General features: G+C 34.9%; 2 protein-coding genes across 3 annotated transcripts; one reads left to right on the top strand and one right to left on the bottom strand.

Moving 5' to 3' along the window:
• Nucleotides 1–1,008: 1,008 nt before the first annotated feature.
• Nucleotides 1,009–1,624, bottom strand: LOC110101834 (auxin-responsive protein SAUR76). Its single transcript, XM_020829902.2, has one exon. The coding sequence runs from the start codon at nucleotides 1,553–1,555 to the stop codon at nucleotides 1,145–1,147; it is 411 nt and encodes a 136-aa protein (XP_020685561.1). The 5' UTR covers nucleotides 1,556–1,624; the 3' UTR covers nucleotides 1,009–1,144.
• A 9,939-nt stretch (nucleotides 1,625–11,563) lies between these two features.
• On the top strand, nucleotides 11,564–17,311 carry LOC110101830 (probable E3 ubiquitin-protein ligase RNF144A-B). 2 transcript variants are annotated; one of them, XM_020829897.2, is made up of 3 exons: nucleotides 11,564–11,983; nucleotides 15,759–16,344; nucleotides 17,042–17,311. In XM_020829897.2, the coding sequence occupies exons 1-3, from the start codon at nucleotides 11,689–11,691 to the stop codon at nucleotides 17,115–17,117; spliced, it is 957 nt and encodes a 318-aa protein (XP_020685556.1). In that variant the 5' UTR covers nucleotides 11,564–11,688; the 3' UTR covers nucleotides 17,118–17,311. The 2 variants fall into 2 exon arrangements, with proteins under 2 accessions (XP_020685556.1, XP_020685555.1); XM_020829896.2 differs by having other exon boundaries at nucleotides 15,750–16,344.
• The last annotated feature ends 333 nt before the right edge of the window (nucleotides 17,312–17,644 follow it).

Below are 17,644 nucleotides of genomic sequence, written 5' to 3'. Positions count from 1 at the left end.
ATAATAAAGACTCATAGCTCAATTTGATTTTGACGATCTATTTGGGATAATTTTTGAAATATTTTTTAAATTTATATTATAATTCTGTTTTATTATAATTTTCTCATTGGTTTCAAAAATATTTATTCTAAAAAATTACTTTTTATAGCTACTTTAGGCTTCGTTTGGGGCGACTTTCTTATTACTTCTTAAAATAATTTTTAAGTAAAAAAATTAAAACTTTTGTATTAGAAATTTGATTTTAAAAGCTGTAAAAAAATCGTCCCAAATAAAGCCTAATTTGTTTGGGAGAGCTTTCTTATTACTTTTCAAATAATTTTTTAGTTTTAATTTCTAATCAAAATTTTTTATACTAAAAAAACTGTTTTAGAAAAGTAAAAAAATTGTCCCATACAAGAACATTTTTTTTCCTACTACATCTTTACAAATAGTTTTATAAAAGCTATAGCCATTCCAAATAAACCTTAAAACAATATAATTTTGGGGAAAATTCTGAGCTCATATGCAATTTATATTAAAATTGATTTAATTTTTTTTTTAATTTCCTTTAAAATTCAAATACTTTTTTTCGTATAATTTGAAATGGAGAATCAAAATTAAATTACCAAACCAATAAAATAGAATTGAGTCGAGCAGCCATTCTTAAGAGATCCTCAGTCCAATTCAACTGTGAGTACAAAGGTTATTTTCTTTTTTATTTATACTGGGTGCAGTTTAGCTTTAATACTTGGGCAAAATAAATGACCCTGCCAAAATTAAAGTATCAACCCAAAACCAATTGGGACAATTCAACAAACACCTTCGGTGCATTAGGATACCCTACACATTATATTTTAAAAAAATCATTGAAAGCCAATTCTGCTTGTGAGAACATACAAAGAGAAGTTGAACGATCTTATTAAATAAACTACAACTTACATCAACATTACAGCAATCCAAAGAACCAGAGGAAAACACGAAGACCGAATGATGAAATTAGTAATCAGAATTAGTTAATTTAACCACAAATCATCTAATTATTCTTCTTGGCATCTTTCCCCTTTCCTCTTACCGAAAATTGTAGAAATTAAGTAAACAATCAGCTCAAATGCCTCTTATTAAACATGAGGGGATAATGCTCACCGCCGTCCATTAACCGGATGCATCAGCAGGCATAGAAATCGACGAGGTCATCAAGCAACTCCGGCTGCTGATCGGCGTTCTCCAGCATCCAAAGAAGATGCTCGAATAGCACAACCTCGCACCCAACGACGGCGTCGCCGTCATTGCCGCCGAAGCCGCCGGAGCGGTTGATTAGGGTTTGGAAGATCGGCCGGTCGACAACGTTGGAGCTTAGAAGATACTGCCGGCGAGATTTGCCGACGAATACAGGGAGCAAATCGTTAGGGATTTCTTCGCCGTGGAACGAGGACGGCTGCCACCTCTCGTCGTCCGTCGACCTCCCCGAACCGTCACTGCTGCCGCTGCCGGCGCCAGCGGTGCGTGTGATCCGGCTTGAGGAGTTCCACCTCTTGATCATGGATCGGAGCTTGCTCAGCTTCCCGTTCTTCGCCATTTTCGCTTACTGGCGGTGACGCGACTTCGGTAGTGATCGTTTGGGGAGATTGGCGTCGACGGTCTGCGCTAATATATAGAAGCGGGGAAAACAATGGACACAAAGATTAAGCGGATAGAGACGTGGTCGTTTTCTCCCCGTATTATCGACTCGTATTTTAAGTTTTTTTTTTGGGGAAATATTTTAAGTTTTTAACAAATTAAATTTTGAAAAAAGAAAAAAAAGGTTAATATTTAAATATAAATTATGTACAAAAAAATTTTATATTTTAAACTATTTACGACTTTATGATATATCATTAATATAAATTTATATTATTATCAAAATGTTAAAATCTATTTGCTTAATAAATAATATCCCGACCCGCCTCGGGTCCGAGTCAATTCGACACAACCCGCCTTTCGCCACATACGATGTTGATGATGCAGAGCTCAAACGACGGACGGGGAACGGCGAGGCAGCGACGGTATATGGGACAATGAAGCATCAACGGCGAACGGACCGGACGGCGTACACGATTGACGCGGTTGGCATCTCTTTGGACGCAACAGACGAACACAATTTTGACATTGATTTCGGGGAATAGACCCGATTTTTTGAGTCAAACCGAGTTGATTTCAAGTTTCCGGGTCAACACGAACCTGATCCGATTTTTTAAACTAGTCGAAAACTAGAACCCGAACACGACCTGTATAATAAACGGGTTGACTTGAATCCAAAAAATTCAAAGTTCGGATTTCGGGTCGTGTCAAATTTTGACACCCCTATTCTAAAAACTTTATTAAAAAAGTAATACTTTCGAACTCATAGCCTAATTTTAATTTGTTATTTCCAAAATATTATGTGTCTTAACATAAATTATCTTTTACAATCAATGGGGAGCCATAAAATTTTTTATAGAGGGGGCTAAATTTTTTTATTATTATTATGTAAAAGCATAGCCTATAAAAATTGCTAATCATACATGTAAAACCAATTAAGCATATGCAAACAAAGCATGAAATGGATATATAAATCCTATCTGCTGCTCCGTCAAGAAAGTTAAATCTCACTAGAAAGAGTTTAGGCAAGTAGATCTACAAAAGCAAAGAAGAAGTAGATATGTTAGTTTCCTACATCCTAAGGGCATCTACAGCCGAAAATCTCATTTTTCACTCCAAAATGTAGTGAAACCAAAAAATAACGTGATTCATCTCCAATCGGACGTCATTTTGTCCCGTAACCGTCGTTCTCTTTTTCGCGTCTTTCTTCCACAAGTTCGGTAGAGACCAATTTTTGGCGCAGATGAACAGTGTGATGCCAACCGCGATCAAATGACATTAAAAATGACGGTCAATTTGAGCAAAACAAGGATGGCAAACAATGGAGTTGCCCTAATACACCAATGCACCAATTTCCGGCAAACGTATCTGTCATCAACACTTGCAGGCCTTAACTCCAAGGAAATATCACCACATTTACAAGCTGAGTTCACAAATAAAATAAGAGGAGATAAAGGAAATTAAAACAGCTTCGTAAACTAGTAAATAAATATCGGAATGAAAGCCTGTCGACTGTACGAGTTGGAGAATGGCGGCGTAAAGCGGCGGATGGCGGCGTAGATCGGCGGCCTTGGCAGGTGGGCAGGCTGGAGGGCTGCTTCCGTGGTCGGGTCGGTGAGGTCAGGTTGGAGAGGTCGGGTCAAACGGCAATGTCGGCATAGTTGGAGGGGGCGATGGGATCAACGTTAGTGAGGTGGTCAGACGGGTTGGAAAAACTTCGCAATTAAGTATGCTCATCAAGAGTATTCATAGGATGGATGACCTCTTATAATGTTATACCAATAGGAGAAAACCGTGGGCCTCTTAGGCCAAAACGGATAATATCTCAAAATTTAAGAATTTGGGCTATTACGAATGACATCGGAAAAATAATTCAACCAAAAGATAGGAACTAAGTGATATACAAAATAAAGTGTTAAGGCATAGGAGTCATATCTTGAACCCAATAGGGAATAAAGTGCTGCAAGACGTGAGTCACCACCTGAACTTATAGGGCCACCTCTAGAATCACATCTGATTGGTAGATAGTTCTTGGATAAAGATGTTGATGAGGACGTTAGTTACTTAAGTGAGAGAAATTGTGAAACCACTTAAGTAAATGAAGCTAAAGTCTTAAATATCGAGACGAATTTTTGTGTAATGATTTGAACTTCATTTAAGAATCTCTGTAGTTAAGCATGCTCATCCCAGAGAAATTCTGGGATGGGTGACCTCCTAAGAAGTTTCACAAACAAGACAAAACAGTTGGGCCCTTAGGCCAAAAAGGACAATATCTCGATAGTTTAGAGTTTGTGCTATTACAACAAAAGTGTCGAGAGAGGTAGAGAGGCATTCGGCTAGGGCATTTTGCATGAGGGAATGTTGAGTGAGGAGGGATCGAGCGGCAAGGCATTGTAATGTGAGTATTAAGTAATTTGAGCGAAGAAGGGAATCACAAGGAGCAGATCAGTAGCGAGCGCGGAGAGGAGCAGACAAATTGCTAGTGGAAGGAATCGCGCAATAGGAAATAAAAATTAGGGCTTTAACACGTGGAGCAGTCGCCAGAAATGTTTTTTTAGCATATATATAAGCACAATAACAATATCATAAAGCTTTTATCCCACTACATGGGGCCATCTATATGAATCTGTTTTCTCTATTGTGGTGGGTTGTATTAGCTACTCGATGATCAGTATAAAAATTGGCGAATAATCATGACATGCATAAATATAAGTAAATGTAAAAAAAAAAGTATTAAATTTGAATTTATAAAAAATTTATGATATGCATCTAAATTCTATATAATTAACTTATGGTTTATATCATTTAGCTCCTAGAAAGAGCATTTTTAAAGAATTTTGTAATAATTACAACTTGGGACGACTTTTTTATTTCTTTTTAAAATAGAGTTTTAGTACAAAAATTAATTTTTTACTAAAACTATATTTTAGAAGCAATAAAAAAGTCTTCCCAAATGAAACCTTAAACTTCTTGTGGACATAAAATCATGGATCAATTATATATATGCTTAATATTAATAAGTGTGTAAATGATTAGTGATGTCAACTAACAATTTTTTAAGATAAATTAATATCAAAATAGATATAACTCATAATAATACATATTTGAATCATAATCACTTTCTCTTTTTTACGATAGACGAACTAACTCGTAAGCCATCTCTAACTCGTAGGACTACACACAAGCTCGAGCTCGAGCTCAAACTCATAGAATTACGCACGAACTCAATTAATTAATCGAGCTCAAACTTAAGTTAAAGATGAATCAAACTCGGGTCAACTCGTTTACACCCTTATTATTAATCAATTGAGTTGTAATTTTAATTTGAAAAGGCGGGGGAAGCAATATTTAGGTGTATTAATTATATAGAAAAATTCTCCCTTAAATTATCTTATAATTATGATTATAAATATCATAAAAGCTTCCCATATGACGACAAAGTGAACCATATATGCTGTATGTTATTTTGCTTTTATTATTTAAGAAAGCCTTTAGAATTAATTTCTAAAACCTTAATTAAGCTTACATTAATAGTTCTTTGTTAAGGAGTTAGCCCCACTATTCATTAATATAATAGTTAGCTTAGCGCTAATCGTGCAACTTAATTTTGTCCTATGTAATTGACCTAATTATCAAAATCCAATTAGACATTCTCTTGAATAGAATAATTAGTTCTTTATAAGACTATTTGTCTAAGGCCAGAAAAATCTCCAATTTCATTGACATATTTAGTTATTTATCGTCTACGATTCGAATGTGTTAAGGGATTTCTTCTAACCTCCTAAGGATTTGATCTTTATATTAAAATGTGGTTGTTGAATTTTTGAGTTTTCTAAATCTAAGATACATGCAAGTCTCTTGTCTTCTAGCATTATTTTATTTTTTTGGAATTTGATTCCTTCTAGAAACTCAATGATGGGAGAATTTGTATAACAATTGTACTAAGAATTCAAAGCATGTGTTAGGTAACATAGCAAATGCTTATGATATATTGAAGTTACTTAAGAATGGAAAATGTATAAAGTGATTCTTATAATATATTATCAGAAGATTTACATACATACTAGTTAATGTTTTCTCATTTATATATCTTACATATATCACTATTTACCTATATTCAAATAAAATAAAAATATGACAATTGAGTATAAAATGTATGGATTTTAGCTTTTTTAGGTGTTTGATTTGACACCGAGTAAAATAAAATAAAATTCAAATGAATTGCAAACTCTCCTCGTTAGGTCATTCTGTACGTAAAGTAAAATAGTTTGAATCGAGCGAAATAGGAATTCACAAGCACGGGCAAGAGCGTTTCTTCATCCATTGTTGCAGGAAACATCATTGTTTCTTCTCAATTTGCAGAACCCATCGTTGTTTCTTCGTGCGAGGTAGAGTTTTGCTCGAGTTGCTTCATTGGATCCTTGTTGTTCGACTTCGCCCCTTCGACTATGTTTTCTTCCTGTCGGATCAGAAGTCATGGAAGCAACAACAGGATCCTTTTCGCAAACTTCTTTGGCCAAGTATCATCAATCCACATAATTCCAAACTCTCCAAAGCATAGGCCGATGATTTACTCTAGCGACTGTATGTGTTTATGCTCCCCTTTTTTTCCTCTTCGTCAATCAACTTTATCACCACATCATCGGGCACAAACACATTAGTAGAAATGATGGCTATGAATGCCCACGCCATAGATCGGAGCTTCATCTCTTATTTACTTCCCTGGTTATAGTTTTTGCATTTAATTGTTCTCTGATGCTAGTTCGTGTATTTTCTGGAAATCATGTATTTGTAACTTAACTTTTGGAAGTACATTTATCCAGTATCCATTTTTGATGTATTTTTCTCTCAGTGGTGTCGAATATGTTCTTGAAACTGCTAACGAGGATGCTTATTCCTTTGCTAAGTCGGAACACCAAAGATTTATCTGTTACAACCACCTTTGTAAGTTATTTTTTTGGAAAGATATAGTTGCAGCGTGTCCACTACAGGAAAATCAGCATTTACCGACGGTAATTTTGGCGGTCAAATAACTGCCGGAATTACCAACGATTAAACTGGCTGTTGGACCGCTACTATTAGCTGGCGGATTACCCGGCGGTTTGTAATAATAAACCGCCGGATATGCCGGCGGTAAAATAACATCTGGGTAGGCCGATGGTTCTACTATTTTCACGTCGCATTTACTGGCGGTCTAGCCGTCGGTGTTAAGTAAATTTTTTCCATAGGTCTAAACCGCCGGAAATTGAACTAATATTGGCCAAACCGAGCCTTACTCCTCATTTGTTCGCGTATCCTTCTTTTCCTCCTGACGCTTGCGCTCGCAATCGCCTCTGGCTGCCTCCGCAGGATTCCGGTCGCCGACGCCCTAACTCCAACAAACGATCTCGTCCTCGCTCTCGCCGCCGATCACGCCCGAATTCTGCCGCCGAAACCCGCCGACGATCTCGTCCCCGAACTGAAGGTTTGAATTTTGTTTTTTTGCTTAATTTTTTAATGTTAATGTGTCATGCTTTAAAATTATGGAGAGAGAGTTTTGGAGCATAGATTGTGGTGTGATGCTAATGTTTCTCAAAATTAATTTTGATTCATGCAAGCTAAGTCAATTGGGGAAGCTATACATTTTTTTATTATGTTTAATGGAGAGGTATATAGAAAATATGGAGGATCTATACATGATATTTATTAATTTAATGAAAGTATATGATAAAGTTTCAAGAGAAACGCTATGAAGAGTTATAGAAAAGAAAGGTGTTAATAATGCTTTTATTCAAGTCATTAAGGATATGTATGCAATAGTTATTACTTGTATTTAGAAAGAAGATGGTTTGATCAAATATTTCTCTACTTTAGTTGGATTACGTCAATGATCGGCCTCAAGTCCATATCTTTTTGGTTTAGTCCACACCTTAAACCGACAGTCAACTGGCGCTCCGGCCGCCAGTACAACTGCCGTTCGAGATGGCCAGTATGCCGCTGGTAATTAACCGGCAGTCACCGGCGCTATGATCACCGGAAATTACCGGTTGTGTAAGCTGCCGGAACGCCGCTGATAAAATTAATCGACAGAAATTCACCGTCGCAATTAGTTTCCTACACGGTTATACCGGCAGTTAATAGACCGCCGGAAAAGTAATCGAAACCGCCGGGAAAAGTCATCAATAATTGACAATTTTCCTGTAGTGGTTATAATTATGTTTTTTCTTGTTTCCGAATATTGCATCTTAATCACTTGCACTAACTATAGGGCTCTTTTTTTTATGGATGTAGAGCCCTCTTTTATTGGCCATATAAGATATTTGCTTTTATTTATACTTCCGTTGTTGAGTTACTTGAGTATGACTTGTGAGAGCTGACCATGGTTCAATATTCATTGGATTTTGTTCTTATCTTGCTTGTTCTTTGAATTTATTCATGCAATAAATTGGAATAGTTGCGAACAGTTGACAAATGATTGAATTTTTTTTTCTTATATTTCCATCTTGAGATGGAATAATTTGATGTTGAGAGCATTCCCTTCTTCCTGATTTCTCTCTTCCCCTCATATGGTCAAATTTCATTTCAAGAATGTGGAATAAAAATCAAGTTTATAATATATTGGATAATATTGCTTTATTACGTGGGTAGACATTTCTGATCAAATTTTATGATGTTATCGAATTATAAGATAATTATTGTTGCGTGTCAGAAAATACGCGGCGATAGAGTTTGTATGATCGCCGGAAATTACACGCTGTGTAAGCTGCCGGAAAGCCGCTGGTAAAATTAATCGCCGGAAATTCACCGCCGCAATTAGTTTCCTACGCGGTTATACCGGCAGTTAATAGACCGCCGGAAAAGTAATCGAAACCGCCGATAAAAGTCATTAGTAATTGACAATTTTCCTGCAGTGATTATAGTTATGTTTTTTCTTGTTTCCGAATATTGCATCTTAATCACTTGCACTAACTATAGGGCTCTTTTTTTTTTTATGGATGTAGAGCCCTCTTTTATTGGCCATATAAGATATTTGCTTTTATGTATACTTTCGTTGTTGACTATGACTTGTGAGCGCTGACCATGGTTCAATATTATTTGGATTTTGTTCTTATCTTGCTTGTTCTTTGAATTTATTCATGCAATAAATTGGAATAGTTGCAAACAGTTGACAAATGATTGAATTTTTTTTTCATATATTTCCATCTTGAGATGGAATAATTTGATGTTGAGAGCATTCCCTTCTTCCTGATTTCTCTCTTCCCCTCATATGGTCAAATTTCATTTCAAGAATGTGGAATAAAAATCAAGTTTATAATATATATTGGATAGTATTGCTTTATTACGTGGGTAGACATCTCTGATCAAATTTTATGATGTTATCGAATTATAAGATAATTATAAATGGCAATTTGAAGGAATTTTCGAGGTTTAAATGGTTATTTACAGAATTAATGGACTCACAAGGTCCATCTAGCGCATCAAGGGTCAAATCTAAGAAGAGAAAAAAAGTTTATAAGGAGTCTAAAACCCGAATGGATATCTGAGTTATAACAGATAATATGTGAGTATGTCGATGCTAATATGAAGTGTTAACGGCTTCAAAGATACTATTTATCAAGTGCAGCACAAAAATTAAAAGAGAATTTTGATATTAAGGTCACGGGTGAGCAATGCAAGAATCAAATTAGATATCAAAGAAGTGTTTGGAATCACATTCAAGAATTAAGAAAGAAGTCTGGTGAGTCATGGGATGACAATATGAAAACTATCTTGATAGGTCAAGAGGAGTTTCTATCGCATATCCAAGTAATGCTTCGAACCTAGATGAATACAAATGTAAAGATACAATCTTACTAATCTGAATAATTACATGCCTTTTCCAAAAGATGCGATATATATTAATATTCCTCTCCCAAATTATATGGAATTAGAGAAATTTTGTGGTGAAAGTCAGCAATTGAAGATTGTGCTAGGTCAGAAAATTGCCAAGCTTTATTTGGTACTTAACATATTAACTTAGATGATGAGGAGATAGTTGGTTTTGTGGGGAGACTCTTGTGGATACATCAGTAGATGTGGATTATCCTGAACAAAATGTTAAAGAATACCTTATAGGAACAACAAAGCGAGTAATGTCGTCATCTTCTAAGAATCCAAAGGAAAAAGAGTAAAAGGTATGTTGATTGTCAGTCTTCATAATTATATTGCAATGATGGCTAACAATGTAGATCAAGTTGTTAATGTTATTCAAACAATAACGAGAGCTTCTAAGGAAAGAAAATTGTTTAGTGAGCACATGATACAATTATATAGCATTCCAGAGTTTTAGGTGGAAGAGATTGATTCTATATATGATAAGTTATTCAAGAACACAATAATGATCCATTCCTTCATCTCCAAACCTAAGGAATCAAAGGCTCGATGGATACGAAAAGAGTTAAACAAATGATTCATTTGCATCAGAAGAACGAAATTGATATGTCGTGGATTCAACACTTTGTACTAGATTTCATTCTTTAATCTTTATATCAGTTAGATTATTGTTTTATATTGCAGATATTTTTACCATAAGAGAATAGGTGGTTGATGATAGCATATACAAGGAGAATTGAAGAAGACATTTTGAATGCCAACAATATCGTTATAGTTTTCGTAAAGTTTATTGAGTATTGAAACTTTGGTTTAATATTGTTAATATTTTGAGATTTGTTGGTGTAGCTTTTAACTCAACTCAATTGAGCTTCATTGAAATAAAAAGAATCAGTATGCTATAGATTACATGCACTGTTGTTTTTATAATTGACATGTTGATAGTCTACTAAAAAGTTGAGAGTCATGATAGCTTGTAGAGAAAAGTATTTTATTAATGTATGTAAATATTTTTAAATTCTCATAAAATTATAATGAATAATGTGTACTTAAAATATAAATTAGAATATTTCTATTTTACTTTGTAGACCCTCAATCAAACAACTTCTAAGTATTTAGAATGAACTGGTTTTATTTTACTTTGTATACACCAAATCAAAAAAAAAAAAAAAACTCCCATGCATTCATTTTACAAACTATCAAACAGTCTCAAAGTATTTACTTTATACTGCATTCACTTTATAGCCAACCAACAGTCCCTAAATTCCAAAATACAATCATCGCCCACTCTCAGGCCTGCAGGTCCAATCGCTTTCGCCAACCTCGGTTCCATCACCTTTGTCACCGCATATCTTGCAGTTAACTATCAATCCTTCCTCTTTCGTGCTTTTATCTTTTTGTGATCTTGATTGACTTGTGTTTCATAAAAAAAAAAAAAAAAGAAAGGTTGATGGTGCTTTTGAACCCTAATTTATTGTAGTTGATTATTGTGGACAATGGATTGTGTGTTGATTTTTTTTTCATTTTAGTCATCATCTTCTAATTGTTCGGTTAGATATTTTATATTATTTTATAAAAGCCCTTATGTCACGTTATTAATGTCGGCATGAAAAGGCATCGACCGCCGACAACAACAAAATTTGATGAGTTGGTGGTGGAGCTCAAGGAGAGAAAGACTGATGTATGAGCTCCAATAAGATCCCATGAGTTTGTTAATGGTGTTAATTAGGGTGCTATATATGTATGTAAATAATGAATGAAAGATATGTAAATGAGAAGTGGTTATGTATGTAAATCCTCCTAAAAATATGCTATTCAAAATTTTTAATTATGATACCTACAATTTTTATTTTTTATTTTTTATTACAACAATTAGCTGTTTTTATTTTTTTTATCATAGAAATAATTAATAAAAAATAATATATTTTTATGATAATTTTTATTTATGTTTTTTTTAATAAAAATACATTAAAATTATAATATCTATCTTTTTCGAACATTTGAGCTGATGAGATATTTTTGGGTGGTGGCCAAAAGATTACCCCTTAATTTTATGTAGTTAATGTTAATCTGTTGATTAAGGTCATAAAACCAAAAATAGAAAAGTTGCATGGTTTATTTTCTTCTAACTAGTGCTACTGTGCTCGAAGCCCTAACACTACCCGGCGTCGGTCGGCCTGTCAGATTGCTTCGCCGCCCGGGAGCCGCTTGCTTTCGCTGCACTAGACTTTTCACCTGCTAGATATGCGTCCTCCGAAGCCGAGAGCTGGGCTGCAGGGGGGGTCTGATCCTCCTCTGCCTCCGCATAAACGTCCCACAGATCAGATACGCGAGGTACTGGACCTGATGGCCGAGTTCGGGCAAACATTGAAATCTAAACAAAATCTTCCAGGAACCAGCAGCCAGGTAGGCGTTCTTCTTGGACCTCGTGGTGATCCAGGGCTCGGAAGAAGTTTGGATGGTTTTCAATTTCGTCAACCTGCAGAGACCCAGAAAACAACGGATGCTCTTTACTCTCGTCATATTCCAGGGATTGAAGGTACATTACTGCGTACTTTGTTATTTTCTGATATGAATTTTTGAGGAGATTGTGTATGATATCTTGGTTACTTCGTGTTGATGATGCAGAGGTACTGGGCTGTAGAAAATCTTATCTGACATAAAAATTTTAACCTGGTCTTATTCTTTAATCTTGTTCGTATTGGGCTGGTGTAGATCGTTTAGGGTTTGGGCTATGGTTATGTCAGCATGTTTAGGAATTAGATTAGGAAAAATTTTCGTTGAATATGCTAAAAAATCAAACTGGTAAAAGCATATAAGGAGTTTATATGATGTAAAACTACGTGGAGTTACCTGAGAAATTAAAGCGTAATTGATTAAAACTTATTGCTTGCAAAAGAGAAGAATTAAGAATTTAAAGTGTATATTTGCTTAGGCAAAGAAGTGCTTTTGATATGAACCGAACAATCCAATCAAAATTCAAGACAAATAACAAGTACTAAGTGCTCATAATATAATCCACCATTTAATAAAGAGAGATTCTCCTTGAGTACCATCTCACTCATGCACTCTTTGGGCTTTAGCGGAGGAAAGCAAACCAAATAACGAAAGATATTACCATGAAGAAGATGGCGCCAAGGATCTTCGTTGATGGAAAGGCAGTCGGTGGTGGAGGAGGCGGTGCATGGCCGATGATGGTCCAACAACTTGGTGGAAGGTGCTCTTTAATCGACAATGTCAGTTGGCACAAGATACGGCCGATGTAACCTTGTATATTTTCGTCGTTGCCAAAGAAGACGTCAAAGAATGATACGGTTTGAGTTGTTTCCATTAAAGTTGGTCATTTTGTAAACTATACTAAGGGGCTATTTGGCAACAGGATTTAGTGTAAATCCTGTCAAACAGGATTTTGACTTCGCATAAATCTCATGGCGGAATAAATCTGCCATTACCACCTTTTTGCGGTAAATCCCGATTCACAGGGGCGGAACCAGTTATATATTTTTTAGGGTGGACAAACTCATTTCATGAATAATTAAATATTAAAAACTAAAAAATATATAAGATTAAATCTCAAAATTGTCCCATTTGTATGTAGAAATATATTGAGGGTGGGAAAAATCTCAAAAATTGCCCCCCTCATATGTAGAATTAATTTTGAGGGTGGGGCAATTGCCCATCCTCACCTATATGGGGTTTCGCCCGTAATCCCGGATTTACTAAATCCGGGAGTTTGTCAGATTTATGGGATTTGGACGAAGAAGCATGCAAAAGGGATAAAGATGGTTACCTTCACAGTAAGAGAGCTCTCATCGTGACTTTCAATCTAACGTGGTCGAAGGGGGAATAGAAGATTCTTTAGCGACTCTTTCAAAACACTATTTCACACAAAGTCAAAACACCACTTAATGCGAACACCCGAATACGAAGTAGCAACGAAGAAATGGCTGTGAGGAAAAGCAACATCAATGAAGAAATGGATAAGATGAAAAGCAAACCCTAGACAACCTACCATCCAAATTATAAATTAATCTAATTTAGCTTAATTAATACAATTTAAATATTAATAATTAATTATATTAAATAAATAATTATTAGTATAATTAGTAGTATAAATAAATAATCTAATTTAACTTAATTAAATATAATTAGCTTAATTGATATAATTTGAAATAGAAATTACTATGTAATTAATGAGTAGTAGAATACTTAAGTGATCAATCAGATAATTAATAATTAAAATTAATTAAATAACACTAAAATAAATAATTAAATTCTTAGTAGGAGCACTAGTTAAACAGATAGTTATTTAAAAAAATAATTAACTAATTAATTTGATAAGTATCAATATCATTGGATATTAAATACTTATTAGATTAACTTCTAAATAAATAATTTGATAATTAGTACTAGAATTAATAATTAATTTATTAGTTAAATTATTTGATAATTAAGCTAGCTTATAATTATATTATTTACCATTATAATTTATTGAAGATAATTAAAATTGAAATTAATAGCTAACTCGTACTTAACATATAAAATAAATTCAAAACATTTAAAATTTAATTTTTAAATGAACTAATCATCTTAAATCTTGGATTACGTTGTCAAACAGTTTCAAAAAGTTTAACAACTATCTTGCCAAGCAGTTTTCAGGATTTAACATACCCAAGATTTACTAAATCTAGATTTACCATATTTACTAAATCCTACTTGTTTCCAAGCAGCCCCTAAGGGACCCACCATCATGAATTCACACCTCTATGTGCAACTGTCAGGTCAATCTGAACTTTTTATGATGATTCATCCATGGTATTTAGGATTTAAGAGTCTTATGGTTTTGTCTTGTTGGTGCAACTTCCCAGGAGGTCACCCTTATGAAATATAAAACTTAAAATGATTTCAATGTCACTTCAATGATGATAATGTTGATAGCGAATCTCAACAAGTTGGTCTATTTTTAAAAAATAAAATTTCATATTACAAATATTAATACATCAACTGATTTTAATGTCATCCTGATAATGGTCGCTTTGATAAAAAATTTCAACTAAAGTGGATTATGATTTTCAAAATGCTCCGAAATTTTAAAATAAAATACTTGGTGCTTAAATTCCAATAAAATTTAAAATTTTAATATTTAACAAAATTTGAAACATTCAAGTGAAATTTTCTCCTAATAACAACAACAACAACATCATCAATCTTTTGTCCCACTACATGGGGTCAGCTACATGAATCTTTTTTCTCTATTATGTCCTATTAAAATTCAAAATCTCATTTAAATCTAATAAAGAAAGATCATTTCTAATATTTTCTAACCAAGTCTTTTTAGGCCTACCTCTACCTTTCTTAATATAAGTCAAATCTAATAGGTCTACTTTCCTAATCGGGTCATCGAAAGGCCGCAATTTTATGTGACCAAACCATCTAAGGCGATTCTCTCTTATCTTATCTTCCACTGGAGCTACTCCAACCTTTTCACGTATATGCTCATTTTGTATCCTATCTCTAAGGATAAAGCCACTCATCCACTTCAGCATCCTCATCTCTGGAACACTTAACTTACTATTATGCTTTTCTTTTAATTGCCAACATTCGATACCATAAAGCATTGTAGGTCTCACCACCATCTTATAGAATTTTATCTTAAGTTTGAGGGTACTTTTCTATCACACAACAAGCCCGATGCATTCTTCCACTTCAACCATCCAACTTGAATTCTTTTGATAATATCTCCATCTATTTCACCATCACTATGAACAATAGCTCCAAGATATCTAAAATGTGTACTCTGATTAATGACTTGATCGCCCAAAGTCACAATCTCTTCACTAGGTCTATTACTACTAAAATTACACTTCATGTATTCAGTTTTAGATCTACTCAACCGAAAACCTTTAGACTCTAAGGTTGACCTCCATAATATCTCTATATATTCACCAACACTGCCGTTGTCAAGTCCCAAGTTCTGGATGAGAAAAGGGGAGGGTTGCATTAGGTAGTCGACAGTTAGCGTAAAACTTATCGAATAATCATGACATGAATCTTTTAAATATTCTCCTAATCCATTTTCTCTCCTGCGTCCTTATATTTGCCCATCGTATGGCACATATCTTTATCCTTGAAAAATTAACATCTTCTTATCTCAGGAGTCAGGAACTACACGTTAGCGACGGAAAATCTTCTCGCTGTTTTCATATCATTTTGAACTTTTTATCATCTTTATAAAATCACTGAAAAATCTGTTAATGTAATTCAGTTATATACATGGAAATTCTTAATTCTTTGCTATCCTCAAGGTGACCCAGACTGCAATAAACACTACCACCAGGGCTCCAGCTCTGCTCCGATCCAGAGAATGAGGGACTGCCGCATCTGCATGCAACCCAGGCCCTTGTCTAAATTATTTCTCATCAAAGGTTGCTTGCATAGCTACTGTTCCAGATGCTTGCGCTCCTATATCAAAACCAAGGTCAACATGAAGGCGACTCTGATTAAGTGCCCAGATCCTGCTTGCAAAGATATCGAATTGGAACCATTGGCGTGCAAATTGATAATCACAAAAGAGGTTTTTGATCGCTGGTGTGATCTTTTGTCTGAGTCCTCTGTCAGAGTGAAGTTTTACTGCCCGTTCAAGGATTGCTCTGCACTTCTTATAGATGAAAGGGGCCAAGAGGTGATGCAGGAATCTGAGTGCCCACACTGTCATAGACTTTTTTGTGCTCATTGCGGGGTTCCATGGCATTCAGGTCTTAGTTGCAGTGAGTTCCTGGAAACGGAGAACCATGAGGATAAAACGCTGATTAACTTGGCCCAGAAAAGCAAGTGGCAGAGATGCCCCAATTGCAAGTTTTATGTGGAAAGAACCTCCGGGTGCATGTTTATCCAGTGCAGGCAATAAACTCTTTCCTTCTCTGTGTCTTGTAAGGAGCTATTATTTTGTGCGGACACCGTACGGTTCTCCCATCCAGTTCCGCCCTCGGTACCTCTCCGGTTCTCCCGTCTGGTTCCGCGCTTAGTACCGAGAGTGCCGGTACCGATCTTGGTACCAAGCGTGGGTACCGAGCTCCGTACCGAGTGCGGTATATTTTTTGGATGCCGTGGCACATTTTTATTGGTCTTTGGAGGCTCCCGACTCCGCACAGAATAAAAATTCCATGTAACTTGCTATCCTTACAAATCATAAGGCCCTTCTCCATCCGAACTCCAAACGCATGAATGGCACGCTCGTTAACTCTAGCCGAACGGCAAAACTTCCGGTATTTGGTTGCGGGTGAACAGTGCGACGTTAAATTGGCGTTGCACTGTTCACCTGTTTTATTTTTCAGTCTCTACCGGATTTGCCTAAGAAACGCGCGAAGGAGAAAGACGGTTACCTGAGCGCAAAATGGAGTTTGATTGGAGATGAATCACGCCTTTTTTTTTATTGCACTGTATTTTGGAGTGAAAAATGAAATTTTCGGTTGGAGATGCCCTAAAGAAGCATCATTCATTTATATGCGCGACTAGCAACGCATAAAGGCACATTTGTACTTATTAGCACCATTTCATAATGATTTGCTATTTAATTTTTCTCTTCTTCTATTTGAAGGTGCGGTGTCACCTTCTGCTATGGATGCGCATCAGAGATGGAGGATGATCACTTCTGTCAAAAATGCAAACGTTAGAAGATAAGTTAAGCTTCGTTTGGTACAGCTTTTGGATATTAATTTTTACTGCTTTTAAAAAAGTTGTATTAAAAAGTTTCGATAGAAAGCAGTAAAAAAATTGTCACAAACTAAGCCTTTGACTAATTGGGAGGGGTGGTAAATATGATTAAGATCTCGAAGTTTTCTTTCAGTGAATCTAATGGATTTGCTAATGTTAATATGTTCTGTATTTTTTTTTTTTTTTTTTTTTTTTTTTTTTTTTTTTTTTTTTTTTTTGTGGGGGTTGGGGACTTTTGTCTGCAATATTATTAAATATGGAAAGAAGTTTGGATATATTTTGATTGGAATTTTTTTATTTATTTTATGATAAATAATATGAAGTAAATTTATTCTTTTTTTTTTTGAAAAATAATTAATTTATTATTTATATGTTGTAGAATTTCCTGACAATTTTAAAATATTAAGCTGAGTATTTCAAATCAACTTTTATCAAATGTATTTGCTTTGATTTTCTCTAATCAAAATCCAAAAATCTTAGTGAAAAT

Source organism: Dendrobium catenatum, unplaced genomic scaffold (genome assembly GCF_001605985.2).
Source record: "Dendrobium catenatum unplaced genomic scaffold, ASM160598v2 fragScaff_scaffold_1226, whole genome shotgun sequence".
Lineage (NCBI taxonomy): Eukaryota > Viridiplantae > Streptophyta > Magnoliopsida > Asparagales > Orchidaceae > Dendrobium > Dendrobium catenatum.
Note: the sequence above shows the minus strand (reverse complement) of the source record. Positions and strands in the feature narration are given on the sequence as shown.